The 12,636-nt window shown below is 38.7% G+C and overlaps 1 protein-coding gene across 1 annotated transcript in view; it reads left to right on the top strand.

The window, feature by feature from the left end:
* The window catches only part of cep89 (centrosomal protein 89), a 121,275-nt gene that overhangs the window by 42,143 nt on the left and 66,496 nt on the right, over nt 1-12,636 (top strand). The window contains exon 18 of the mRNA XM_036535666.1: nt 4,579-4,668. Coding sequence (XP_036391559.1) covers nt 4,579-4,668 — 90 coding nt within the window. The remainder of the gene's footprint in view (nt 1-4,578; nt 4,669-12,636) is intronic.

Here is a 12,636-nt window from a genome sequence, read left to right on the forward strand (position 1 = left end):
CTGAAGACAGGGCATATGTTCCTGACCTAAACATCCAGGAACTGATGTAGTCATTTAAAAAAGACTTAACTTTTATCAAAAGGTTTTTCAAATGACATGCCATCTGGAAAAAACATACATTTCCCAGTTAGTGTTAGTAGTTGAGCAAAGTACAATTTTTGCTTTTGTGTTTTCAGGCAGCTGAGCTTGAAGGTGCAAATAATTTCATCCTTACAGGCTTTTTATGAAGACTGGTCATGTAAATGCCATGAGGCGTAAACTACTCACTGAAACACCCTGCGCAGAATTTCAATTAGACACCTCCGTTGAGGTTGTGACCTGCGTGTTTGAACTCGTACAAAAATGGCTAGTAAACAAAATAATACAGCAGTAAAAAGAAAAATTCCACCAGCAAGAATTGAATGGAAGCAAACATATTTTCATGTCACAGTTTGAAAAATGTATATTATTATATGTGTCTCTCTGACCACACATCTGAAAGACATCTGGTGAACTCCCTCAACAATAGGATTTGTTTGAGTCCACTGTACTGAACATGGGCTCTAGCATGTTTTCCATTCAATCAATGAAGCCTTTCTCTATAACTCCTTTCTTTTAAATCACCAAAAACAAAGCAAGACTTTTTGGTCAACAATTTCCTTGTTAGTGCTCAAAATGGCCAGAACATCTATCCTTAAAGTAAACATTTTTTATTAGCTTGTTCATTGGTATTCATAATGAAGAGCTCTGTCCAGACTATATGAAAAGAGAATTTGTTAATGCAAGAGAAACTTGTGAAATCAACCATAAATGGCAGAATGGGATTTCAAAATTGATCATGCATCTTCAGGCACTTTTTTAGCAGTTACACATGTGCTGGGAAGGTAACTAGTTAACAAAATGATTGGTGACAACATCATTCTGATGCAATTCAGTAAGACTTTTGTATTCTCACTGGGGCAAATAAGAAGGCAATGTTACAGGTAAATCGTCAGCGCATAAAGCAAAGAGACTAACATACACAAATATCACATTAAACACCCCCATTATATTATACAAACACATGTGACAACATGATTACAAGGGTCTAGGTTTTTAAAGTCCATAAACTATTTATATGCAATAGTAAGTCCAGGTTTAAGTTCAGAGCAATGATATCCAAGAGAGCATTGGTGGAACATTGACATTGTTGTATACAGATGGCTTCAGGGATGAATGTGGCTTTCCTTCTGCTGGAGTTGAGATTGGGCAAGCAGATCCATCAACCCAGGGTAAGGAGTTCAAAGGCACTGTTGAGGATATGGATTTTGTCATGCAGGATTAACTAGCCTTTATGGATGATTTGCTTTCCACAGACAAGAGCCAGACATCTCTGTGGTGACCCAGTGATTTTGGAGGAGAAGGAGTTGAAAATTTTGAGAAGGTGGTGTTTGTCTTTTGCGTGTGAGGGAGAATGTCGGAACAAATTCAATGTGCTGTAAAAGGTGGTCAGGATTTTTGGCTGCCATTGAAAAGAGCTGAGCTTTCACTGCTGCATTTGTAAAGAGGTAGCTAGTGAGCTAGCAAGCTAGGAAGGTAGCCTTATTTTCTAGCCATGCATCTCTAACTTAATTTACATGGAACACCATCTTGGACTTCCAATAGGAATGATCACAAAGACTTTATGCCACATTATTACACAATGTAACAAATGATTTGAAAATTGGCAACTCTCCTCCTGAAAATGGGGACCATATAGCTAACTATTGAGAAGAGCTGACACTAGGCATACAGTCATTCATACAACACTGGCCCAGTAAACAAGGTTATCTACTTGTTAAAGAATCAACATTTGGTAAGCAGCCACTGATAATGTCAAATCAATATACAAAAGAAGAAGAACAGTATGCAAGTTAAAAAACGTGTCCTGGCATGGCGTGATCTGAGGGTACCCACCCAGGAACAGCTATCAGCAGAGTTTTAGCACTCCCTGGGTGAGTGTTCTCATGATAAAACTGTTAATGCCTCAGGAGCTGCAGACACAGCAGTTCTTTTGCAAGGAGCAGGTGACAGGCTTAGAGGGGGAGGTATTGACACTGTTGATTTTGGGATGGAACAACAAGGCTGCACCTCTTGATATAAAATAAAATCTCTTATTTCTCTATGCCAAAAACACAGACAACAATGCAATAATTTTTTAATGTATGAATTCCAAAGTCAAATTAGTGGACCTAATTCCAGAGTAAGGTGACCTCATAAGAGAAAATATCACACAGACGGAAAGAAATAACTAGTTTATTTCATATTGTTATCAATCTGTGTGTGTGTGTGTGTGTGTGTGTGTGTGTGTGTGTGTGTGTGTGTGTGTGTGTGTGTGTGTGTGTGTGTGTGGGCGTGTGCGCACGCTTGATATTTTGGGATGTGTGTCATCTGATTCTGCCCATCTCATAATCTCCTTCTCCTTCTCCTCCAGGGGGTTTCCTTTATTGTTTTAGTATGAATCTTCACTTCTCTTTATCGGTCTGATTTAAAATAAAAGCTTTTTTTTTTTTTATTCCAGGCACATGTATACCCAGTTTATAAATATCATAAGGAAACAGAATTGCCCACCATGATAAATTTCCTGCATTACTGTTTTACTTCGTCTTCCTTTTTGCATCTCCTCTTTTTTGATCTGCAATGAATCTGCATAAATATGAGTTATTAACCTATGATCACTTATGCACGAAGCCTCAGGCAGTCTGCACATAAGCAGTGATGGTGGTGAATTTCTTATATGAAATCTGCGTAATGTGTGGTTAACTGATACCTTTGGACTATTAATATGCTCAGAGCTGGGTGTGAAATGCTGCAAAGGTTTGTAAAAGGAACATTAAAGGTGAAGATTCTTCTATCCAGTTGGCTTTTCATATGTGAATAATACAGCTCTTTGTAATAGTGTGTCCACTTTGATAAAAATAATAAACAGTTGTAAGGGTTAAACACGCATGCAAATTGTAGAGAAAAGGTTGCTGTCAATGAAAGAGGCTGTTGTATTTTGCTTGAGCCATTTTGTAATCTGAGTTTAATTGCCAAAAAGAGAAGGGATATGAAGTTAAATTCATCTCAGATTGCAAAGATTAATGCACCAGTTGGCTGTGACTGAGCTTACTCAATTTATTATAGCAGAAACTTCAGCTTTGGTGAGAGGAACCTGGGGCCTGTTGATGATTCTCCTCCATCTCAGCTGATGGGGCTACATGAGAGACTCACATGCACCTAAACGTTGAGAACTGAAGAGCACTTATTTATCCCCACAGATCACCTTCAACGGACAAAAAGAAGGGATGTGATCTTTCCTCAGTTTCCATGTAGGGAATAGGTATAATTCTGGATATCGCTGGATTTCCAAAGTTAGCTTTCTGCACCTCCATGAACAGAAAGCACTTTAGCAAAATCTCAGGCACACACGCAACCAGTGACTCATCTGTCTCAAATACTGAGAATTGTACTGTGATTACATCTGTCTCAGCTATGATATGTGGGTCATCCAGACTGTGTTAGCAGGATGTTACTCCAAACTGAAGGAACCCACAGAGGCTATACAGGATGACAGCAAGAGCCAGCAGGAACTCTGTCACCTGTGTAACCGTGGGAACGGCCATTGGTGTCTATCTCAGCTCATCCATCTGCTGGTATCAATGAGTGAGAACCAAAGCGCATCTAAATACTAAGCCAACTTCATTGCCCTGTAAAATTGGATTGATTTTCCTGTTCAGCATCTTTAAAGTCTGAGTCTGGCCATTAGTTAGTTTCATACAGTTACACTGTTATAGCTATTAATAGCTCTGTTTTGTCCAGTTTTGATCCCTTGAGCTTTTTTACAGACACATTTTTTCTTTAACCTCTGAATTAGTCAGCAATATGGTTAAGGTAATTTACTGTACTTCATGCAATGATTGTTAACAACTGTCATTGCTGTTGAGTTGACACACCCACAGGTGGAGGTGGAAGTGTGGATATTTTTGTTTGTTTTGTACTTTTTTCCCCTCCTAACAGCAGTGACTTCCTATTCCATGCCACTGCAGATTGGGGATTTTTTTCCCTTTCAAAGTATATATTTTATGGAAAAAATTAGTTGCAGCAGTTTACCAAATATGAAACAGTGGAGAGGTTTTGGAGTTTTAAATAATGCCTGCCTATTTTTGACTAACTCTCTCATTCCTGTTTAATCCTTTATTATTTGCTTTTGCTATACAACTATGAGCAGGACACTGTAACATCTGATGTAATTATATTGTGTTTTTTATTCTTCATCATGTCATATTTCTTTTGAGGTCAAACAAAGCCTTATCTGTACTCATTTACTAGAACAGTGTGTTTTTCAACCTGGTACAGTTGCTTGAAGTGTAGGTTGTGTAGATGCAGGAATTCTTCAGTGCTCTACAAGACAAGTAGAGAAAGCATGAAGTAATTCCTGACTTTAGACTTCTATTGTAAGATTTTATGATTTTATTATTTGTTTTTATTATTTTATTATTTTTATTGATTTTATTATTTAATACGTTGTGTTTTCTCTTTTCCTCCACTCCACCCTCCGCTCCCAGATCCATAACCCTTCCTTTGCCCTCTCTGTCACAGGCCTCAGCATTGGAACAGGACAAGCAGGGAGTTCTCACCCAGTTCGTCAAGGGCACTGTGCGTCTCGGAAAGCTGCAAGAAAAGGTCAAGGTAAGCTAGCCCTTGGGGCAGTTCTTTAAGCTTCAGCCAAACCATCCTATAATGTTGTAGAATCCCACCAAGAGATTGTGAGGTTCATGCAGGCTGATTTGATTGTCTGGCAGCTTGCAAGACAGCATGGCAGTTCTGTGAGAGCTAGGCTTCCATCAATTTGGAACAGTACTTCACCAGTTATAGGAGGCATTTACAATGTGCCAGCGCTGACAGGCAGGACTGACAGCGGACCATAATTAAATGATACATGTCTACAAACTGAAATGTCAAACTTTTCTGTGGAGGTCGATTGTGGGTTTTTTCTGTCTTTATGAAGTTTTTTTAAGAAGCGGCTGGGATGAGTTTAATTGATTTTGACTAGTGACTTACTGGAATTCTTTGCAGGGAAAAGATCTAGAGTAGAGGGAGTGTGTGTAAATTATATGACTGTCTACATATCAATTCAGAGAGACATCTTGTTGGCTTCTGGCAGTAGATAAATTGCCTGTTTGTGGGAACAAACAGAAACTGCTGCGCTTCTCTAGGGCAGGCCGCCGATGCTCTGATTGGATTGTGCAGTATGGCTGGTGATGTATGAGGCTTCGATGGAATTGAAGCTACATTTTGTCTTGTTAATGGTGATGTGAAAAAAAATCCTTTGGGTATTGAATCAGTGTCATTGCCAGGCTTCACTTGCTCCATTCATCTTCTGGATATTGCATGCCTCCAGACCTGTGGGTGAGGGCATTCAAGAAGGTGGTTTTTTTTATGTTTGCAGAGTTTTGTTTATCAATATATGAAGCATTAACATTAACAACTAAATACTAATAAATTAATTGTTGTTCTTACCATGAGAGGCACTTATGTATTTGCCTCTTTTTGTAATCATTTACATCGACTTGCATTGTCTCAGCACATTAAAATGATAATATTCTTTTTAAAGTTCATATGGAGTTGGCAGCAAAACAGCTGTGGAGCACATTGATGTGTTAAACTGTCTTAGAAGCATACTGTCTCAGTCGTATCTGTTTGGATGGCAGATAATACTGTATCAGAGCACATTATCCAGTGTTTAAGATAAGCATTCTTAAACATATACAGTAATGACATTGTGTCAATGTTACACTCATCCCTATGGAATTTCCTTTAAATAAGTTTGAATGAATCAGGATGAGCAGTGTTGAAATGTTAGTTTCCCGATGACTGAAGAGCAGCATCGCACCTCAAGCCCCCATTTGCAATACCATGCCATCAATAGTAGAAATCCGCACACTTTGTTGCTTCTGTTGTCACTTGGTCAGACTGCCTTGTACCAGTGTACATTTGCTTTACTTGCACTGCAGAAGTGGTTGTGGGGAGCCAAGTCATGTCTCTGGACATCTTGTTGTACAAATACATACTTTGAATCTGGTGGACACAGCAACTTCCAAAATACATGCAGACAGAATAATTGTCAGACTGAACTTACTCCATTTCAATCCCGGACCCCATAGCTAACTAGGACTACTGAGCTACCCACAGTGCTGAATTTACTCATTAAATTAAAAGTATAGGAAATTTACAGAAGCCATAGCACTTTGTGCCTATCTATGAATAGGAACATCTAATTTAAGTAGTTTCTCATCATCACACAACATCATTTGTATTTGTGTTTCCCAGTGATTCTAGCTTTCATTAGAGAGTAGCACGAGCAGTATTTAGATTAGAATGGAATTATGAAGTTGAGTGGACGCAAGCAGAAATCACATGACGTAGAAGCTAAGGTACATAAATTGAACATTTTTTAAGAGGTTTTGGTAAAACTGTACACCCTCAATCCTTTGTGGAATATTTGAGATGTCACCTCATTATTCAGCTGAATGGCAACCAAAATAGATGGTGCTGGGAGTGGAGAGAAGGTGATGTCGGTGACAGATTGAGTTGGGATCCTGAGAAATGCACACTGCAGATTGCAGCAGTTTGAAAAGAACTACAGCAGAACTAGGCAACCCTGGTTTTTTTTCCACCCAAGCCTATAGATAATTTGGACATCCTATTATGCAGATACACTGTATGTGACTATGCATTCAAGATACATTACATTACATTGGCATTTAGCAGATGCTCTGCTCCAGAGCAACTTACATTGGTTACAGTTGTTGTTGTTATTTTTTTAAACAATGTTATCCATTTATACAGCTGGATATTTATTGAGGATTGGATCCATTGGATATTTATTTACCTTGCCCAAGGGAACAGCAGCAGTGCCCCAGCAAGGAATCGAACTGGCTACCTTTTGGTTGCGAGTACTGTTGCTTAACCACTATGCTACACTGCCTCCCCATACTGAAATAGATACTGAGATTAATAAGAGATAGATAGATACTGAGGTACTGAGATTAATAAGATACTGAGTATTTTATTAATTGGAGATGCCGACAAAATCTGCATGGTTTGGCGGCCCAAAAACCCATGGCACTGCAGGGCTCAGCCTGCATCTGCCTGATTGTAATCAGTCTATATCGTGATTAGCATTCGGAATTTAAGGTGTAAGTAATTAAATAGAATGTCCCAGAGGAAACCTCTTCAGGATCTCATCTCTGAGTCACCTTCATGCCATAGCCATATTCTGGGGAGAGGCTGTACAAACTGTTCATTTAATCTCACAAGCTGCAGCATTACATTTCGATTAGTCAAGCATCATAAATTAAAATGTTACTATATGCATTATCTACAGCCGGTATATTTGATGTGTTTTAGAGAGCAGTCCATTTCCAAAAAGTACTGTACATGCTGCAAAACCCTTCAGATAGCTTTTGGCATGATGTGAAATTACATGCAATATATGATGTGATTCCTGTATTTTAATTGGACTTTGCACATATATTTGCCTCATAGATATTAGTATATAAGACTGGCTGCAAGCTTTAATTTTTCAATGAACATGAAATGTAAATCTCATCATAATGAAACTTGACTTGACATTATAATGAAATGAGGTATAACCTGTGTGATGATATTTCACCTTTCAGTAAGAAAATAAATGCAGTCTCTACAGTTGCTTTTCAAACTGTTATTCATGCATCCTTACATATATGTTTGTATTAATAAGACATAAAAATGTTTTTTTAATGAACAACTTCACTTGTCGGACAAACTATACAACATGTGTTATTGCTCTTGACAAAGAGAGGTTATGCATTAATTAGGCTATGCAGTTATTTCACTGTATTTCAGAATTTGCCCCTATCCTTATAGCAAAGCAATGCACTGCTTTTCCCCTCTGCTTTTATCCTGATTTGATCAGAGGGACAGCACACATTGTTACACGGTACCTGTATTGTAACAGTCCACCTGGATCTGTACTCACACTCAGCTGGAATGTTTTGGGTTTTTTTTTTTTTTTTTTGATACAATGAAGACTGACATCTCCTTCACTTGCAGAATCCACACAGTTGTTCTGTCTTGGTGTAGGTTCCTCTAGCTATGAAGCCAATCGTGTTGATTAGTTGAGTGGATAGAGGTATCATTGTTGGTCTTGGCCATGGAGGCAAAGAACACATTTGCATTTTTGAGGGTGATATTTACATGATTTTCAGTAGCGTAAAAAAGCAGTGTAGCTCAGGCCTATTCTTCCTGTCCCTCCTTAATTATGGTTTTCAAACAGAATTCTGTTCAGTCAGACCAGTAATCATAGTCACACTTGAAGGAAATTCTTAAAATACATGGAAATTTCAGTTATCCCCTGAAGAAAGTATACTTCACAGTCACATTCTCCACATTGTATAAATACAATGTGACATAGTGGTAACACTTGTAACTCAAAGGTTTAAAGTTCAGTTCCCAGGTAGCCACTCTTGTTGTACCACAAAATAAATAAATGTTCAACTAAATGTAAAATATATCATTTTTTAAGCTATATAGGTCATGCTGGAGAAGAAAGTCTGTTAAGCAAAATGTAATGTAATCTCAAATGTAACTCACCATCTACCACAGGAGGATGGACCACAGTACTTCCTGCCCAGAATGCGTTTGCAAGTTCACCTCTCTGGAACGGAGCTAGAATTTAAATGCCATTGATTTGCTCTACTTTCATAGAACCCAGTGTTCACAGTCTGCGTGCAGACAGAGGGCCAATTTAGATTCTGGTGGCATTTGCAAAAGTGCTGTAAGATCTCTCTTAGATCTATGTTGTCTGTTCATGGAGTAATTTGAGGTAGGTTCAAAAGTAATTGGGGAAGTAGAGACATACATAGAGGTATTCCCAAGTGTGTGATGTTAGTTTACAACTTACCAACTTGTGTGCAAGATGGGTACTATCTTAAGATGTTTTTTTCTTTCTTCAGCTCATGTTCAAACATCTCCTTTTTTGATTTTTATGACATTATTTTCATTCTGTGCTTTTCCTAATTTCCTGTTCTACCTTTTTTGCTGTGTAATCTACTGTATGTTATGCATGATTTGCATGCATGTTATGTATGATTTTCAGACATCGGTGTGTGAACAACATTAACTACCTGTTTATAAATGTAGCTCATATGCCTATCCACAGAGAGGGTACTGTTCATGTAGGGAATATTACTGTCCCCATAGAGGCACCGGTCATTTGGCAATAGTTAACGTACCTCAACAAATATAAAAATTATATGAGGTCTTTTATATTTGTTAGAGCCCAGTTTGTCAATACAAAATGCAGATGAGGCAACAATGTGATTCATTAACACAACACAAACAGTAATGAAATTAAACAAACTAGAATAGGTAAACAAACAAAGAGAAACAGGAAATGAATGAATGAGGAAAAAAGTTATTGTGGAACAAAACAACATGCAAAGGCGAGTGTAAAAATAACAATAAATGTGAGTGTCGGATTCGGGCTTTCAACAGCTGTAAGGCAAACTACAGATTATGAAATGATAACCTTATTCTGACGTGCGCTGACGAAACAGTAATTAGTTGTGCATCTAACCATGCAAGTTATCTTATTTTGACATAAGCATAGCTATTTGTTAGTTACTCTAATCAGTCTCACCATAACAGGGAAAAAGCATCATTGTACAAATTGCAGATGTGTCTAAACACATCTTACTCAGATTAAATCAGATAGGCTACTCACGATGCCATTATTAAACATTTTTAAGCTTATTTGTTGTATGCCTACTGGGGAGGCCACAGTCCCATTTCCCACCAGAGGCTTCTGGGAGAGAGGCGGACAGGGGAGATCCGCTGCGAGACCATCGACAGAGAATAGTTATCCGTCCTGGACAGTGCAGTACACAGGTCAGGGGAAACAGGTTTGTCACTGGAGGTCCGCTTCTTCTGACATCTTTGCCAGGCACATGTCATTGACGTGGGGATGTCAGAGAGATCCAGTCGTCTTCGCATCTGTAAGAGCTGTCTTTACCGACAGCCACCAACCAACTGTGTTCTGGCACACTCATACGGTAGGAAAAGTGCAACATATTTCTCACAACTAGGACTCCTTGCCATGTAGAAATGTTGTTGACACGGGATTGACAAAGAGACAGTCGTACTCATTTTCAGTAAGAGCTGTACTTTACTGATAGCCTCCAACTTTGTTTGGGGTTCTTTTGGTCTCCAAGAGTGTGTCGTTTACTGTTGAAGGACTTGCTTCCAGAGCTGGTTGTGGATTCAGAATGGAGTGTATTGGAAGGAGCTTGGCCATCCAGAGGTGGAGGTGTGTTCAGGATGCAGAGTGCATCTGCGGTTGAGGAGTCTTCCCCTTCTAAAGCTAGCTGAGTTAAAACTTGGTGCATCTGTTTTGGGGAGAGCACCCCCCCCCCCCTCCACTCCCAGAGCAAAGAGGGGTCCCTTAGCAGAGCTGTCAGAGGTGCAAGGCCATCAGAGAGGGGCTAAAAGGAATCAAGAACATTGTTCTTGCTGTACTTATAGGGAGTTTGTTCACTGATAGAAAACACCTGCCTCGAGTTACTGTGGAATCTGATTGGACAGTGGGAGCCCATGTAGACTCTGTGTGGCAAAGACCTGAGAATCTCTGGTAACCTTTGGGTGGCCACAGTTGGAGCTTCCCTCTGAAGTCCCAGATGCCTCAGAGGCGTTATGTACCACACATGCTCTAAAGTGGTTACAGGGTAGAAAAGCAGTACAGTATTTGGGTAATGCAGCACTGGCCTTACTCTGTCTCCCCTGTCTCAGAGTCCTGCAACTGAGGTCTGTGAAATGGTTGACCATCTGCCAATCCCTTCCTTGGAGCTGAATCTCTTGTTGATTTTCATCACTTTATCTAATTTGCATCCTAGTATATAAGGCATACATCACTTTACTAGATGTGTGTTTTGGCAGAGCTTTCCCAGTATGTTAATTTTCTGGAACGCATCTCTCTTCTCACAGAGGTCTCTATATATGTTCCTGTACATCCTTTGGACTTGAATAATTCAAGCAAGAAGCATCTGGTAGCAGCAGAAGAGTGTGATTGTGTCGATATTGCCATGTTTTCTAGTCATACCTAGTTAGTTAAATGAATTAGTATTATTGTCAGAACTCCTTTAAATGCACGAAACTCAAGCCTCCATTAATTACATGAAAGTTAAGAGTCACACATCACAAAACATTGCAGTTCAGATACCTCAATAGTCAAACAACTGTAAAACCCATAAACCTTTCAGTGGCACCCCTGTTGTATATTGTCCTTAAAGGAAAAGGCCTATCTATTTGACTTCAATAATATTCTCTGATCTTAATCTCAGATAAGAATGCAGAGTGAATATGATTTGTAGCAGTTATTCAGTTATGATGTGAGGATGAATTTGTGAAAAAAATGTAACTTTTCCTCAAATTATATTTTATCATGCTTTAAGTAAACCCGATCCTCTAAAATGCCAGGGTGCAATATAATAGATGCCTGTGAAAAGAAATATAGGTCAAATGAGGTGCAGACATCACCTCATTTGACCTATATTTCTTTTAACAGGCAAAGGTTTACAAAAAAATGAAACAGAAGACATGCTAGATTGTAATAATTTTAAAAGAATTCTTATTGTTAGATGTGTATTGTTTAATTTAAATATTTATACTAAGAACACAGCTTTTATTTACATTACTTAGATGACAGCTGTACATAAAAATTCATATTTTCATATTCATAACGTTGACAGCCTTAATTACAAGAGGAAACGGTTCTAAACTTCTGGAAGTTTAAATCAATTGATTGTTTAATTAAATCTTATTCGATTAAATTGTTATTAACAGTTAATCGGTAGTCGATTAATTGTTAACAGCCCTATTACACAGCTGTTTTTCTTTACAATGTAAAAAAAATGTATTTGCCATTGGACCTCACAGAGTCAGCTGTGCCAAATGAGACATCCTACCTCAGTTTTTTGCCTACCCAGACAACATCTGGAAACCTCTTTAGTCCATTTTAAGATGAGAAAAACATTATAAATTTTAATGTTCTTGTGGAATGTCCCTTTAACTGCTTTGCCAAGAAAGTCAAGCTGAAATGATACTGATGCTGAGCTATTTCCTGTGAACATGAAGAAGGCTGAGAGAGAAGCATTGATTTCATACCATCAATGAGAAGATAAGAATGCATGCCAAAGAAATTCTACCCCCTCATCGCCTACTCTCCCCTTCCTGTTCCTATCGGTTGGAGGATAGATCAAAGACACCCTGTGTCCTGATCAATGACTCAATTTCTTCTTCAGTGAGAGGAGTTAACAGGAGGTCAGTCAGTATCCTGTTATAATCACTGCCTGAATGACTTGATCAGCCAGTTTGGAGAACATCCCAAAGCCTCATACATATAGGCCAGGAACTATGTGATGCATTTACAGTAAAGACCCCCTTATGTCACCAAAAGAAAATTCTATAATGCCTCAGCATGGATAGTTATTTGGCTCTTAATGACAGATTCTTGTGAGTCTTAAAGTATTTGAAGACCATAGTTGCATTTCCACCTGAGATTTTTTCTGATTTTTCCCAAGGTGACTCATTTTCTCTGATTCACAGGAAGGAGTGCAAACA

The sequence above is a fragment of the Megalops cyprinoides genome, chromosome 8, assembly GCF_013368585.1.
Source record: "Megalops cyprinoides isolate fMegCyp1 chromosome 8, fMegCyp1.pri, whole genome shotgun sequence".
Taxonomy (NCBI): domain Eukaryota; kingdom Metazoa; phylum Chordata; class Actinopteri; order Elopiformes; family Megalopidae; genus Megalops; species Megalops cyprinoides.